This window comes from Filicampus tigris, chromosome 3 (assembly GCF_054856515.1).
Source record: "Filicampus tigris isolate MCC_2025a chromosome 3, RoL_Ftig_1.0, whole genome shotgun sequence".
NCBI lineage: Eukaryota > Metazoa > Chordata > Actinopteri > Syngnathiformes > Syngnathidae > Filicampus > Filicampus tigris.
In genome coordinates this window covers 30286834-30304455 of record NC_141219.1, presented here as the reverse complement: position 1 = coordinate 30304455, position 17622 = coordinate 30286834, and the positions used below count along the sequence as shown (strand labels likewise).

The following is a 17622-nucleotide window of genomic DNA, read 5'->3' as shown; positions in this document are numbered from 1 at the left end:
GGAGTTGCTGGAGCCTATCCCAGCCGTCAATGGGCGAAGGCAGACTACACCCCGAACTGGTCGCCAGCCAGTCACAGGGCACACATAGACACTGTCACTGAGCGGGAATCGATCCCACGCTGCCCGCACATAACTCAGGCGTGTGTACCACTACACTATCAGCGGACATAGTGTGCTTTCACTTAATCCTATATTTTTATAATGACAGGAAGTCCTCGAACGAGTTCCGTTCTTACGCTGGTGATGTAAGCCGAATTTCGGTGTAAGTTGGATTTCAACGTTAGTCTAAATTTACGTCGGTGTTTCTAAAACTATGTTCCTCGTTGCCCGTTATAGTGTGCCTTCAATAATAATAATAATACATTTTATTTGTATAGCGCTTTTCATATCACTCAAAGACGCTTCTCAGCAAAAATAAGTGAGTAAAATAAAACTTGCTGTTAAAACAAAAAACAGTTAAAACCAACAGAAGAAGAAAAAAATAGCAAAGATTAAGTGATGTTAAAAAGCATGGTGGAATAGGTGAGTCTTGAGGAGTGTTTTGAAGGATATGAGGTCTGTGCAGTTCCGAATGTGTCGTGCAAGTGAGTTCCAGAGGGTGGGGGCGGCAACAGAGAAAGCTCGGTCCCCCCAAGTTTTGTACTTGGTCGGGGGGATGCCAAGGGGGTTCGCATTTGAGGAGCGCAGAGTGCGGGAAGGAGTGTATGAGTGGAGATGATCGGAGAGGTTGAAGGGGGCCTGGTTGTGAAGGGCTTTGTAGGTGAGTAGGAGGAGTTTAAATTGGATGCGGTGGGGAACGGGGAGCCAGTGGAGGTTTTTAAGGATGGGAGTGATATAATCACGGGAACGGGTGTGAGTGAGAAGGCGGGCGGCAGCATTCTGGATGTATTGTAATTTATTGAGGAGTTTGGAGCTTGTGCCGTAGAGGATGCTGTTACAGTAGTCAAGGCGGGAGGTGATGAAGGCATGGAAGAGGGTCTTAGCAGCAGTGAAGGAAAGTGAGGGTAAGAGGCGAGAAATATTCCTGAGGTGAAAGAAAGCGGTTTTGGTGATTTGGGTAATGTGTTGATCAAAAGAAAGATTATTGTCAAAGAGGACACCAAGGTTCCAGCAGTTAGAGGAGGCGGACAGGGTGGAGTTGTCAAGAGTAAGGTTGAAGTTGGGGGCAGTCTGTGTGAGGGAGTTAGATCCGATTATCAGCAGATGGGATTTGGAGCAGTTGAGGAAAAGAAAGTTTGTTTGCATCCAGGATTTAATATCAGAAAGACAGTTGGACAGAGTGGAGTGGGTAGTAGAGGTGATAGATTTAGTGGAGATGTACAATTCGACGTCATCGGCGTAGCAGTGAAAGCGGAGACCATGGTGACGGATAATTTGACCGAGGGGGAGAAGGTAGAGGATGAAGAGAAGAGGACCAAGCACAGAACCCTGGGGGACACCATGGGACAAAGGGGGCAGTGGATGAGGAGCAGTTGTTGATGTTGATGAATTGTTTCCTGTGTGTGAGGTAGGAGTGAAGCCAGGTGAGGACTTTGACGGTGATATTGACAGATTGCATGCGAGAGAGTAGGATGGAGTGTTTGATGGTGTCAAAGGGGGCGGTGAGGTCGAGGAGGATGAGAATGGAGAATTGGCCGGAGTCAGAGGAGAGGAGGAGGTCGTTGGTGATTTTGAGGAGGGCGGTTTCAGTGCTGTGTTGTGTGCGGAATCCAGATTGAAATTGTTCAAAGAGTTGGTTATTGTCGAGGTGGGCTCTGATTTGGGATGCTACGACATGTTCTATAATTTTGGACAGGAAGGGGAGATTGGAGAAGGGTCGGAAGTTGCTCAAGATGTCAGGGTTGAGTCCGGGTTTTTTGATGATGGGGGTAACAGCAGCAAGTTTGAGTGAGGAGGGAACAGAGGAGGAGTTGAGGGAGGAGTTAACTATGGTGGTGATGAGGTGAGAGATGGTGGGAAAGCAGTGCTTGACGAGAGATGATGGAATGGGATCCAGTATGCAGGTTGACTATTTCATTGTAGAGATGATTTTGGTGAGCTCGGCAGAGGAGACGGGTGTGAATTTAGAGAGTGTCGGAGTGGTAGGAGGGATAGTGGCAGGTAGGAAGAGAGGGGAGGAGGGAGGGGTGGTTAATGAGGAGTGGAGGATATCGACTTTAGTTTGACAGAAGGATAGGAATGAATTGCATTTTTCAGTGTTGAAAGAGGTAGAGGTAGAAATGTTATCACAGGGTTTGAGGAATTTGTTGACGGTGGAGAAGAGTGCCTTTTGGTTATTGGAATCGGTGCGAATGAGGTTGGAGTAGTACGCGGAACGGTTGGGGTTGAGGGCTGTCTTGTAAAGCTGAAGGTGATCAGTGTAGGCAATGTGATGGACTGTTAAACCTGTTTTTTTGGAAAGTCTTTCAAGCTGGCGCTTGTGGGTTTTTAGTATGCAGAGTTCCGGAGTGAACCAGGGGGCTGAGTGAGTGAAGGAGACAAATTTGGTTTTGACAGGGGCGATTTGATTCAGACAGGTGGAGAGAGTGCTGTTGTAGTAGTTAGTAAGGACAGTGGGGTCGTGGGGTAGAGGAGGAGGTTAGGTGGACAGGTGGGTAAGAATTGAGGTAGTGAAGTCAAGTGGGGAGATGGATTTAAGGATTCTGAATAATATAGTGCGCTTTTCCTTGGGGAGGGTAGGTGGAGGTCCATAGTGATAGCCAGGTGGTCAGAAATGTTGAGGTTGGTGCTGGAGAGATTTTGCTGAGACCGGTTGAGCAGACCAAGTCCAGAGTATGGGGGGGCACCGGCAGGGGAACGTACTGTGAGGAGATGGAGTGGAGGAGGGGGAATTTACAGGTGTGTGATTTAGATAGTCATGTGGAGTGATGAACAACGTGCTAGATGGCAGTATGCTGCTGCCCAGTTTGTTGGGGTGAAAACTGTCCGCCTTTAAGAGGTATGGATGGCCCCAAAATAAATTAAAATTGTCAATGAAGCCCACATTGTGCATCCTGCAGGCTGTTTGGAGCCAGGTGTGCAGGCTGAGGGTGCGGCTAAAAATGCCCATGCTTCGGTGCGGAGAGAGCGGGCCACTGATGAAGCTGGAATTTCCGGTAAAGTTAAGAAGTTGAAAAAGTTTGATAAAGTGAGTTTTGGTAATTTCAGAGTGTCGGCGGGATGCATCAACGGAGCTGATATGGACAATAATTCTGTGGACAGATGGTGGGAGTGAGTGAAGCAGATGAGGACGTTTTGCAAGGATGTCGGGGACAGTAGCTCCGTTGAGACAGTGTGTTGCGTTAAAAATCTAAGATTTTGGGTGGTGGAGTCGCCAATGATCAGGGTGGTCGGGGGAAAAAGGGGGCAGGGTAGAAAGACGGGGTTGGGTGACGGGAGAGTGGATCTTGGAGTAGGTTTCGGTGACAGTGAGGTGGAGGGAGGAATGTTGGAGGAGAGACCAAGGAGAGTGCACTATGTGGCCGGAGTTGGCTGAGGTAGGGAGCTATGAGCTATGGAGGAAAAGGAGCGCATATGAATTTCAGGAGGGAGCCGAAGAGAGGCTTTAGATTTGGACTGTGTGGAGGAAGGCGGAGAAGGTGTATATGTTTCATCAAGAGGAGGAAGATCCCGGGGAGTGAGAATGTCATAGGTGTTTTTCAGCTGGATGTTGAACAGCGGGGTGTGTGGGGGGGGCAGCGAGGAGAGCGGCGCGTGCCTCTTCCGCTGTGAGGGACAGTTGACCAGGACTGAGGCTCACGTGGGGTGGAGCTGGACATGGACCTGGGCTTAACACCCAGCCGCTTCCAGGTGTCGTCCGGATCGGCTAGCGGCGAGTGGACTGCAGCAGCCGGGTCCGGAGCGGTGATGTCATCAACCGACGGAGAAGCAAGTTCAGCAGCAGTTGTATCGGTGGACGATGGAGACTCTGGTTGAGCAGGACCGAAGATGATTGTGTCCATCTGCAGCTCAGCTTCGCGGATGTAGTGGAGTGTGGAGATTCTCTGCTCAAGCTCAGAGATCCCCTCAGCGAGGCGGGCGCAGCCGGCGCAGCCGGACGGAGAAGTAGAAGGAGGCACGGGTGGAATGTGGCACGGATAGAGTCTCTTGATGTTAGTCCTACTGTGCCGATGATTTGAAACGGGATCTGGGTAGTTCGTTGCGGTTAGCAAGCTAGCCGGCTGGGCTGGTTAGTGTGCTAGCCAATGATGCGCTGGCGCGGCTAGCGGCAATTTCTGCTAACCGCTAACGCTGGAGCTTGCACCACTTAAGTTCTTGAGGCACAAACTTTTCTCATGTCTTTCTCGAGTTGTGGAGATGTAGTAGAACTCGAGCCAATCCATTATATCCAATACAATAAATATACAGAGAGTTGCAGGCAAAAAGCTCTCAGCACGGCAATGAGAGCGGGGCACGAGGTTGTTTATGTTTGAATGAAGTCCGTATGTAACAAGGAAACATGTGCAGTCTTTTCCAAGAACTGAACGATTTACCAATGACCACTCCGCTTGTCTGACTGCTCTCCACTTGATTCTGTTGGGAATGTAGAACTCTTTGTGCCTTCGAGCCACTTGTGTGACTAGGAGACTCTCAGTCACACGCTGCTTATATCGAGAGCTGCGCTGTGCCAGCGCTTCGTGATTGGTGGCCCGCGGCGGGGATATGGTCATCCAATCAGTGCTCGATGGGAGGACTCCCGCACACTTGCGCGCACTGATTGGATGCCCCCCCCCGACGAGGTTTGCAGAGAAATAGTGACTGTGTTTTGGAAGCCTCTTCACAGCATGGTCCCTCACTCAATCAGTCCCCCAAGCAACAACAACTCACTATTGTCCTCCCCGCGCTCGCCGCGGCCGTCGAAGCATTGACGCGAAAAATGAATTATGACGGATTCATGATGGATGACAAACTAAATACAGGGGTTTCTGTCGATGCTTAATCAGTCTATTTTCAAATTTGTCCCGTCATTCGTCGACCGTCAGCAAAATGGGCGGACTGGTCCGTCACATAGACAGAATGCCCAGCTCTGAAAAAAACTTAAATACTGTAACGAATTGGATTATCTGTGTTGTTATGGTAACATTAGTGTTTTGCCGAGTTGTCTTGTTTCAGAATTATCAGAATGCATCGCATGACTCACTGGATGGGAGGGTTGTGCGTGAGAGAGGAGAGAGCGGACGAGGGGACATCCATGTGTGCTCATGACGGAACACTTGCCGCTCTGTAGTTGGTGTCGTACCCGTTGTAATAATACAAAGGAGATAACTAAAATAACGTCTGATGTGTATTTGGAAGACGTTACACTACATTAAAAAAAAATAATACGAAGATGCTGTACTTACCATTACTGCTGAGAGGTGAATGCAGAAGAAGGAGGGGAGGGTGAAAAAGGCAAAGATACTCCCGGTGCACAAACACAGACAAGCACTATGCACTAGCTAAGCAGAAACACTATGGTGCTGGGGACAGAATGGCGGAAGAGGCACGGGCGTCGTTAAGTCGAAACGCCATAGGTCAAGTACGTCGTAATTCGAGGACTTACTGTATTTTTAACCAGACACTGGTAAATTCATATTTAACACAATTGAGTTGCCTTTATTTCGTTTAGTCAGTAGGAGGCGCTACCACTATGCTGAACAATAGGTTTGTAGGGGTCTTAAGGCCTAGACTCTTGTCAAAATTTCACACATTTGATAAGATATGATGTGAGTCAAGTTACAGCAACATTTATTGTCACAGTGAATAATCAGATTTTCGCCACCGTAATGGGCACACCCTTTGTCGAAAAGTCCCAATATTCAGTGTAGAACATGATCAATGTCTTGAGGCTTTACTGAAAATGTTTCAGTTGGATTCATTCAACGGGCTCTGTGCAGTACATTCAATTGTAGAATAAGACATTTCTTGTTGCCACTAGGTGACGCAATAAGTGCAACAAGACATTGCCATAGAGATGACTTCAGGCCTCGACTATTTATATACATGTGATGTTTGGGATTTTTTAGAAGCATCTGCAGGGCTATTGGATTTCCTCTTTTGTGTCGAAGATATGAAAGGCAAAATTTGCTGCTCCGCCCTCGTCATAGTATTTCAAAAATTCAAGAATTTTTTTCGCCTGTTGTTGTCCCAGGTCTTAAAATGGTACAGCCTTTCCTTTATTTGTTCTTATTCATGGGTACAAATCTTTCTGATGTTGAGCCTGTATTCTTTGTATTGGATAATCTGTTTCTGTCCTGACTTTTGATAGTGTTAATATTTCCATCTCCTTCAATGTTTTTTTTTCTTCTATTTTCTTTAGGATCTAAAGTTCAGTTGCATTTTTTCCCCCTCTTGCAGATTCTGGGAGGCCAGCAGAAGCCACTTGATGGCTCCTTACAACATGTTGTTAATGAGGTACAACATATTAGTTGTGACTGGTTACACTATTTTTCATGTACATTCAACGGCAATTGTATAACCTATGTACAGTAATTAATGAATTGAACCATTACACTTCTCTTTCAATTAGCTATTGATATATAATCAGTTCTTTTCGTCATGTCAAGCAGTGGCGTACAGTAGTTGGGCTCTATTCCACATAGGTTTTGAGGTCAAACGGGCCCAACGTTGCACACGCGATGATGATGATGATAATAATAATAATAATAATAATAAAGCCTATAGATTTTATTTTAATTGACTAAATTAATGATTTGTAATGCATGTATCTTTGTAATCATGTAATCTTTAATGTTCTGTCTGTGCCTTGAACCACCCAAAAAAAAAAACATGATCTGCAAAGTCTCAGTAGGGTTGTCACAATACCAGAATTTCAGTAGCCGATACTAGTAAATTTCCATGATTCTTGATACTCTATTCGATACCACAACTGAAAAAAGCATGTGCTTCTAAAATCATTAGGCTACTTTATTAAATACTAAATTAGGCATAATAATAACAACAACAATAATTATAACAACTGACACAAAACTTGTTTTTAGGCTAAGATGCACTTAACCCATTAAGGCCGGGAACGCATGACCGCATTTCTATTACTAGAGCCGGGAACGCTGTTGCATCTGTCTACCTTTAAAGTCGGGAGACCGGATGTGTCTTTTTCGAAATGCATCAGAATACACACGTGACGGTGTCGTAAGACCGCGGAGGATGTTCCGAAATTATTTTGAGTCATAATGGCAACGCAGACGATTGCGAGAGTTCTGAAATAAGTGATGGCAGTGAAAAAGACGTTTTTCATTTTTTACGCTTGTGGACTTCGAACCAGTGGAACCAGTCGCACGGGGATGTATGGATAAGATATGTTTGTAGACAATGACGGTGGTGAAAGGTGATGAATAATATCTACCCGTGTGGTGACTTTTTGAAACAGAGATTTAATGTGGACCAAAACTGTTGTGTGTTTTGTAATTCTGATATAGAAACTTTGGAACATTTATTTTTTGACTGTATATATATCAAAAACTTTTGGGAAGATTTTCACAAGTGGATGGCTGAAAAGGACCGGGATTTCACTCAACTGGAGTACAAAGACATTAGATATGTAAAACACATGAAACAGGACATATACGACGTTTTGATAATAATGGCGAAACATTTCATTTATAGATGCAGATTCTTAAAATGTCACCCTTTGTTTTTGATTTATATAAAAGAAATGGGACATTTTGAAAAGATATTGAAGAGAATTAGAACAAAAAGGGCTTTTGTAATATGTGTTTTTCTGAGTAGACTTAATTTTTTTTTCTCTTATTTGTATTTTTGTTATACTGCACAGTTCAGTATATGTGTGTGTTTGCTTATTTTGAGTGTTTATTTTGTGAGTAAATTGAGATTGACATTGTTTAATAGAGGTTTAAAAAAAACCAAAAAAACCTGTGACGGTGTCACGAGACCGCGGAGGATGTCGTGGAATTTTTTCGAGCCGTAGGTAAGCTAATAGAGGACGCCGTAGATCTCCGGGAGCTCTGATTAAAGTAAGTAACGGCAGTGATATAAGACATGCACGACCAGTGGACCCAGTCAATGTGATATGATATGGTTTGTAGACAATTACGATAGCAACGTCTTTGTAACAGAATAGAGGATAGTAATCACCACTCTATTTTTTTTAAAATTGAAAATAGTGCTTCTCTTGCACTCACACTTTATTTTTACACCTTCGATTGAAACAGTAAATAATAATAACTCTGACCTGTGTGATGTGCTCACATGTTTAAGATCTCAAATTCTTTTGGGATTATGTTTCTTTCTGCTCCAGGGGTTGAGATATCAATTATTTTGTAGGTGTTCAATTTCTGGGAGAACCTCAGGTATAAGAGGCTGATTCTATAGTCGCCCTTAGGTTTAGGAGAGATGTTGAGCCAGGCGGTTTAGGCCTTAATAGGTTAAACAACTTCTCAGGCAGAAACATGAGGTAAAATTGTAAACATGCCTCCACACCAACAGGCAGTCATGTAGTCATTAGGTCATGTCCCTATTGTATCCTTAATCTTTTATTATTATACCTCTCAGACTCATATCCCCCCTCAACACAATGCAGTGACCAAGTCTGACGTTACACTCCGTACTACCTGCCGTTGCGAGGGTCACCATTACATTTAAAAAATAAAATAAAAGTTGGACCACACGACGGACCATGCTTATAAAACCCACCAACCCAACGTCATCTAAGCCACTGATGTCAAGTCAAATTTATTTATATAGCCCTTAATCACAAAAGAGTCTCAAAGGGATTCACATGCCCATAATTGACAAATACTAACGCCATCCCCTGATCTTAACCCCACAGAGGGCATGGGAAAAAACATCTGGGGAAAAATAAGAAACCTTGAAGGGTCCACAGATGGGGGAATTAGCCTTACAAGATGATTAGCCTGCAATGTATGCCGGGTGGGCAACATTTAACACAATATGATCGTGTACAATGTTTGTTAGAATAGTATAAGTCTCCATTTAATAAGATGAAGCGCTGCAGGAAGACGCCTTCATAGAAGTGGGTCCTCCTCACAACCCAACCCAGTTGGTCAATGCATAAATCTCCATAGCAGCGCCTCTGAGGAGGTGGAACAAAATCTACGAAAAGTTGGAGGTACTGTATATGTAACATACCAACATTTTGGTCCTTTTATAGAGGTCACATTTAAAAGAACTCCCAGAGATTTTTTCAGTTTGTCTTGAAATTGTGGATGCTTCATCACTGATGCTCAAGATATAAAATAAATGCAAAGATTTTGTCCAACACTGTTGCAGTGGCGATGCAATGTTTGCCATGGAAAATGATGCCAATTTTGATTAACATTCATGAAAACATATGAAACTTTGCACACACATCACACTTGGCCAAATAAGCACTATTGCATGAGTTAATTGTGCGGTTACACCTCAAGCCTGACAAAAAAAAAACTGTTTAATTTGCTTATTGTGCAACTTTAAAACAATGTCTCAATAGCACCACTGACCATTTTTTAATGAACCACCACCGATTAAACGTTTCACCAAAATCTACTAAAAGTTGTAGGCGTATGTAACAACCCAAGACCGACATAAAGTCTCTGGAGCCCTAAGCTAAATGCAACAGGAAGTCAGCTATTTTTAATTTCCTTTCAAATTTTATAAAAGTCATATTTATTTTACCGGTCCATCAGTCTGACTGAATGTCCACCTCTGCCAAGGACTAAGCGGAGGCTCAGACGGGACATTCATTATTGCATTTCAGGTTTCAAATGTGTGTTTTGTAAATGTCTTCACAGACAACCAAAGAGATGATAGCTCGTTCCTTTGCCACCATAGTCACACATCCCTTTCATGGTATGGAAATATTGTCTCTTTTGAGCTCTATTAAAGGGCAACTCAAGGCAGACATGTTTTTTTGCAATAATATATACTATGTGCCCCCACTGGTCTAAAAACAGCATTCAGATTAATATTGCGTTTGTGGAATAACCATTAAACAGATTAATCCATCCATTTCCATCTCAAGGCCTTGCCAATTTGTCCTATACCGCTCTCTGCTGAAATTGATGTCAAAGTGCCTTCGGGCTTGCATGGCGAAGTCACAGCTTACCTGTTTTCTGAGTTAGTTCATGTGACGTTCACGATGCAAGATTCAGAGCAGTTTGACGTAAATTTCAGTTGATGGCAGAGGGTGGTACAGTACAAAATGGCAGTGCCGATATTGACAAGGGTGCACATAATTTTTTTCATGCGCTACTCGCATGAGTACCAGCAGATTTTCTTTGGTACTCACTAGTGGTCCAACGGATCACATAAGTCATGGTTCGGATCGGTCACAGATTTTGAGTCACTGATCGAGTCGTTTTTTGTACGAGCACAAAAAAAAGCTAAATAGAACTTTGTCTTCATTTATTTTGTAAAACGCTTTTGCCCATAAAAAAAAAAAAATCAACTCCTAATGTCTAATATGGCCGTTTAGGATTTAAGAGGACAATTTAACGCAATTTTGTAAGTGGTACAGTGCATATATTTCAAGGTATCCTGCCAGACATTGAGCCGAATGTTTTCTTACAATTATTAGGCAAGCGTGTTATAAATTAAATGAAGACAAAGTTTTATTTTTATTTTTTTTTCATAGTGAAAAAGACTTGAAGTGCAATTTAAGGCACCTTTCTTAAAATATGGACAGCACATTACAAAGTAATCTTGGGCCACAATGTAGAAAAAGAAGTTAAAAAAAAAAAAAAAAAAAAGAAGTATGCCATTGAGGAGCAGCTGTTTAACTAGCAACTAATGATAACAGATGCTAGCCATTAACGCCGGAGACTTGTGCCGTATCATACAATGACAGCGTAATTAACCAGCGGTTTGTTTGTGTCCTAAATTAGCGACTTAATATGATTTCAAGACAGCGTTGTGTTGGTGTTAGTAGCAAGCGTTAAAACTGCCGATATGTCGAAAACGGAAGTCAAGTTAGCTGTTACGCCACCACGCGGGACAACTTCAAAGTAAAAGCTCACCAAGGCTATTGCATTGGCATTAATGACTCAATGTATTATTTGGTAAGCTTTATTTTGAAGTTAGCCTTTGTGGAGGCGGTGTGTTCGTTGAGTATGTTTGCAAAACACTCTTGTACATGCAACTTACGTGATTTTGAGGGTATTTAGCTTCCTCTGCTGAATGTGGACTGATCACGTTGCCTTATTGTGAACATGCACAGTTGTTCTCACCAAGCATTCTGCGAATCGTGCCCATCCTGAACCGATGCTTGAGCCTTACCAATCAACGATGATTCGTTGCACTGCACCTCTAGTGTGTACAGGTACGCAAATGCGCGTCGTGACGCAAATGCGCGTCGTGACGCAAATGCGCGTCGTGACGCAAATGACGGTACGCCTCAATGATTTCTGTTGCACACGCGTACCTGCGTACCAGTTATGTGCACCCCTGGATATTGATGAAAATGGATGGCTATCTGCTTAATTCTTATTCTGTGACTGCAGTGTTTACAGATATAGTGTGATGTGAGGAGCAGAATTTGGACCCAGAAGCAGACAGGACAAAGAAATGGCACATAAGTCTGTATATACAGAAATACAAAATCAGCCAATAGGCGGTGAATGTTACAAAGTAGCAAAGAACAAGGCTGGACGTAGCAGTGGTAGGGAACCCGATGAATAGGCACGGGAGAATATTTGACATTCTGTCGACATATGACTGAGACACCAGGCCACACCCAACCCTGTGACAAAGTAGATCACCAAAGCAACAGACAACGTAAAGGAACAGAATTGCAAAGAAAAATGTTGCCTTGAGTTCCACTTTAACGACATTAGTTTGTGTCATTCATCTAGATATAATTTGTTTGAACATGTTAGTTGGATTCAAGGAAGTTGATTCAATTCTGTTTGTCATTCATTTTCTCTGACTTGTCTTTCAGTGATTACATTGCGATGTATGGTGCAGTTTATTGGAAGAGAAGCAAAATACAGGTAACATTTCTTTGTTTTCCAAAATATCTTGAAAAACTCTAGTGGATTGATTATTTTCCAATTCATATTAATCTGTTTTCAGCGGAGTCTTTGATTCCATTGTCACCATCTACAGAGAAGAAGGCATGCTGGGCTTCTTCGTGTATGTGTTTTTTTTCCATTCACTCAAGCAGATACTGTCGATAGACGCTTTATTGATCCTTTTTAGGAAATGATTCTGTTGCAACATTCATACATCCATCATTCACATAAATAAGTATAAAGAGAAACAAAAGTAGGAATCATTAACCCTGAAATAATAGCAGCTGGAATCAAAGTCTTTCCGAAACGTTCAGACTTGCGCTTCAGGGCCATCAGTCTGTGACTGAAAGTGCTGCCCTTGATTACCTCCAGTGTATGAATGGGGTGGGCAAGATTGCCCTTGACAGATATGATTTTAGAATACATCCTTCCCTCGGTCACCTGTTGAACTGTTGGGAGTTCCAAGCCAACCACAGAACCTGCATTTTTTTAATAAGCTTATTGATCCTGTTCTTATCAGCTGCACGCGTACCCTCTCCCCAGAAAACCACGGCAAAAAACGGGGCACTGGCGACGACTGTCTGATGGACAGTCCAAAGCAAGGTTGAGCCGATATTAAATGAGCGTAGCCTCCTTCAAAAATAGTCACCTTTGGCCTTTGTGGTACATAGAATCCGTGTGACTCTTCCAATCCAGCCTTTCATCAAGCTCCACACCCAAGTACCTGTGTTTAGAAACCGCTTCAACTTTGGTGGCCCCGGTGGTGATGGGCATTGGTGGAGCTCCTCTCCTCCCTCGCCTGCAATCCACAATCATCTCCTTAGTCTAAGGATGAGACGATTTTGTTCGCTCCATTCAGCCAACTCCTTGATAGTTTAGGTCAGGCCGAGATGATATTTGAAGTACAGCTCTCCAAATGCACAAACTGTGGTCTGCTAGAGAGAGAGTCCACGCACCACTGGGCCAACGATGCATCAACCCCCATTCTAGTCATCTTCTCACCGAGCAGCACAGGACAGACAGTATTAAATGCGCTTGTAAAGTAAAAAAAGATCAACCTCACCGAGGCATCAGACGGTATCCAAATCCAAATCCATAGGCCCTATGCAGCATATAAATGAGGGCACCGTCCCTACACTGATGTTTGGTTGATATGGGAACTGTATAACGTCCCACGTGAGGCATCATTAAAGCCCTAAATTCAACTGGCACAGCGGATTTGGGATAAGAGTGATTTGAGTTATGAGTGTGGCCACGGAACACATCGCAATTCAAGGCAACCTTGTATCTTGGTAAAGAAAAAAATATTTGCTACGCTCTTGTATTGGACACCATTATACAACTACATAGAATACAATGACACTGATGACTAGATTGTACAATGCAGGTACAGAATCAATATTTTCTATGGCATACAAGAACATACTCAGACATAAAGCATGATTTGTCAATGTGCCACAATTTAATGGTGCAGGGTTGCAAAACCGAGTACACATCAACAATGTTCCCTTGGATTTTCAGTGGGGTGCACCAGTGTTACCATGTGTGCTGAGGGGGTGAGAGCAGTGCGCAATTGCTCACGTGTGCAGCTTTGAGACAACATTGCACACCAATGACAATCTAGCAGTGAGTTCAAAAGTACTAATTGAACGACAGATGAGTGGAACTGGAAATGTAGCTCATCATCTGGAAATGGACAAAAAGCTTATTTTTCAAAGGAGTCCCCTCCAAAGGTATTGGAACGGTTTTGTTGTATACTGAAGACATTTGGGTTTCAGATGAAAAGATGAATATGAGCGTAAAGGTCAGAAGTCCAGCTTTTATTTCATGGCATTTACACGTAGATGTGTTAAACAACCCACAGCTTTTGTTTGAACCCACCCACTTTTCAAGTGAGCAAAACTATTGTAACAAGTGACTGTTGGGTGTTGCTCAGATCTTACCCTCTAGATTGATTGCGTAAACATTAGATAGTTCTTGTTTTGGGCTTTGGGTTTTACCTGTGACAACTGCATTTGCTGTTAGGCAAACATGAAGGCCAGAGAGCTGTCAAATGTAGAAAAGCAAACGGTTTGGAAGCTGAGACAAGAGGGAAAATCGAGCAGAGCGATTGGAATGTCCTGTACAAACTATTGGTGTACTCAGCAACAGATATCGAATCGGTCGGACAGAAAAATTGTGACAGCTGTGAAGAAACACCAATCGGTAGCCAGGTTAACATGGAGACTTTTGATTTGTCAGTCTGACTGACTAGCATTCCAAATGATTTCTGGTTACCTGTTCACATGTGATGTGATCTTTTCCGATTCGCCATTTACTTGCTCCACTCCGCTGAACAGCCGTGTTACAGCCATGTGTCATGCAGAGACCGATGTAAACGTCACGTGATTCATCACGATTGAGTTCATTTTGCGCAATAGTTGTGATGGTTTTTATACTTTTATTAAAGTCACGTTGATTAAAAACAAGTAATAACTAGAGCTGCAAGCAGCTATAAAGGGCCCTTGCAGCCCTGGCAACGTTTGGGGTACCGGCAAATTGATATGGTCGCACATCGGAATTGAATAATCGAAATTATCACGTGGATCAAGTTACCGCAGCTTTCGTAGTCAAGGTGAATCCAAACTTTAAAGTAAATTCAAAATGGTGGACTTCCTCTTACGTTTAGCATATTGCACCGAGAGGCTTTTTTGTAGGTCTTTCTCTTTTATATACTATCAAATTTTCGTAGATGTAGGTGAAGTGTGCAACCGCGGCCCCTTTTTAAAAATTGCATTTAAAAACCATGGCAACAGCTTTTTGCGAAAAATCTCAAACTTCGTGTTTTAACATCATGAAGGACTAAACACTCTTCCAAGCAAATATGAGGGAGATCTGGCTAACCTGTCTGGAAAGAAACATGAAATAATAAAACATGTACTTCATTTAGCTAGTAGGTGGCGCTCCCACTACGATGAAAAGTTAGTTCGTAGATGTCTTCAGGTGTAGACTCTCATCAAATGTGTGACATTTGGACACGATATTATCATGTGGATGACATTACAGCTGCTTTTAAAGTCAGTGTAATGCTGAACTGTAAAGTAAATTCAAAATGGCGGACTTCTTTAAGAACGTAGCTTCAAGAGACTATTTTGTAGGAACACATACATATATCACCAATTTTTTGTAGATCTCGAAAAAACGTACAACTGGGGCTGAATGTTTAAAAATTTCTAGGGGGCGCTAGTGAGCCATTTTTTTACAAATTGCACAAAAAAAATTAAAAAATACTGATGATTTTGCCAGGCTTGATAAATGTGCAAAGTTTCGTGAGATTTCGTGCATTCAGACCCTCAAAATGAGCGTTGTTTTTTTTTTGGTGAACTGCGTGTTGCCATGGCAACAGCTTTTCACAAAATATCACAAATTTTGTGTTTTATTATTAGGAAGTTCTAAACACTCTTCCGAGCAAAGATGAGGTGGACCCGGTTAACCCGCTAGGATAAAAACATCAATGAAAAAAACATGTATTTTCTTCAGCCCCTCGGTGGCGCTACCACTACGATGAAAAATATGTTCGTGGATGTCATCAGCCCTTGGCCATCATCAAATATGAAAAATGTTGAAAAGATTGGATGATCTGAGTCAATTTAAAACTGTATTTATGGTCATGTTGAATAATCAGAATTTGCACCACCGTCAAGGCCACGCGCTTCGCCGAAATGTCACAATATTTGGCGTAGAGCAAGACCAACGTCTTGAGGCTTTTCTGACAAATTTTCAGACGGATTCGTTCAATGGGCTCCGTGCCGTAAATAGAAATGTAAAAAATATCAATTTTTTCGCCACTAGGTGGCGCTATATGTATAATGGAATATTATCATATAGATGTCTTCAGGTCGCGACTCTTTACATACAGGTGAAGTTTGGGATTTTTTTGAGCATGTGCAGGGGAGTTAAGGTTTTTCTCCATTATGGCGAAGGAACAAAATTACGCCAAATTTGATGCCCCGCCCTCTTCAGATAGTTTATCGAAAACTCAAAAAAATGTTCCCAGTTGTTTCACCACGTCTTAAGATGGTAGATCCGAAGTGTGAAGTCAATTCGATGAATCCTCCATGACATGGGTGCAAAAGTATGCACCCTGTAAACGTGCAAAAATGGTCCAAAATTGGACATTCAAAAAGTCATAACTCACTTCCTGTACACTTTAGACTATGACAGCAATAGACTTTTTTTGTACATCTCGGGGTGCTACACGTGCCTGCCAATTTTCGTAGGCCTAAGTCAAACAGACGTAAAGTTTGGTGAGTTTGGTGAGTTTTCGGGCATGTTTAGGGGGTCAAAAATGCGATCAAACGCGGGTAAAATAGAAAAATAATTTCTACTGAAACAATAGGGACCTTGCAGCGGTCGCTGCTCGGGCCCTAATAAAACAAGTTCTCCCGTAGCAGATAAGCTCTGGTAAGACACTGCCATTTTAAAGTCGTATATGATGACGTCACTGCGCATTTATTGTGGATCCGAATAAAATTCCAATAAAAAAAATTCCATTTCAGATTCTGCCTTTTTATTCCGATTGAGGTGTTTGTATGGAGCATTTTCATTCCATTTGGTCATTAAGATACATTCTAATCGGAATACACGGCTCCTTGTAAACCCGGCTACTGACATCATTGGTTTTTGGTGAGGGGCGGGGTCCACGGAATGGAGCGCGGCGCAGCAGGACTTCTGCCACAGTGGCGGCAAGGCATTCCAAATAGGAAAATGTTCTGTTTGAGAGTGGCGGCGCCGTTACGTCAGACACTCACCTCCAATTGGAGAAAAGATGGCGGAGTGATTTACTTTAATTTTGGCGGATTTATTGACAAGTAACGGCATGTTTAAACTGCCGCATGATCCAAGTTGCCGCCCAGCCGTTCAGTTTTATCTGCTGCTTGTGTCCTCCTCCTTCAAATGAGCAAAGTCTGAAAATCTCAGTTTTTACTTCCTGGTACGCTGCTACGTCAGCACTTCCAAATATGGGCACACTGGAAACCGGTAATTTTGTGTTGCAGCGCACCTCCTTCACACTGAGCGAGTGCAGTGTGAAAAGGGCTTTAGACTGGCAAAGTCAAGCACCGGACCTTAACCCATTAGAGCAGAGGTGCCTAAGTCCGGTCCTCGAGAGCCCCTATCCAGCCTGTTTTAGATGTTTCCCTCTTCCAAAACACCTGATTCATATAATCCAGATCATTGTCAGGTTTCTCAGAGCTTGCTGATGAAACTGAAGGGAGCCACCCCCTGAAACAAACAAGAACTGAAAGAGGCTGCAGTAAAGGCCTGCAAAGCTATTTCAAATGAAGAATGTAAACGGATTCATGCTATTATTGCCACCAAATATGAAATGTTATTCACTTGAATCTAATAATGTCTATTCCAATACTGCCGCTTTGATCTGACCCCAGATCGACGTACGAAAATTGATGGATGGATGTTTCAATACTTTTGCTCACTTGAAAAGCAGGTGAATAAACAATCAAAAGGTGCTCCATCGTGGGTTGTTAGGTGTAAATACCATAAATCTGAACCTTTGAATGATTAATGAATTCATCTTTTGATCAGAAACCCGAATGTCTTCAGTATACAACAAAAAGAAATGAATTGACCTTGCCATTCCAATACTTTTGAAGGGGACTTTATGTTTAGCACTGTATGT

At 42.8% G+C, this 17622-nt stretch overlaps 1 protein-coding gene across 1 annotated transcript in view; it reads left to right on the top strand.

Moving 5' to 3' along the window:
* Window positions 1-17622, top strand: part of mtch2 (mitochondrial carrier homolog 2) — a 46758-nt gene that overhangs the window by 24016 nt on the left and 5120 nt on the right. The window contains exons 5-8 of the mRNA XM_086024955.1: window positions 6316-6372; window positions 9729-9786; window positions 11873-11924; window positions 12007-12066. Of these exons, the coding sequence (XP_085881081.1) occupies window positions 6316-6372; window positions 9729-9786; window positions 11873-11924; window positions 12007-12066 (227 nt within the window). The remainder of the gene's footprint in view (window positions 1-6315; window positions 6373-9728; window positions 9787-11872; window positions 11925-12006; window positions 12067-17622) is intronic.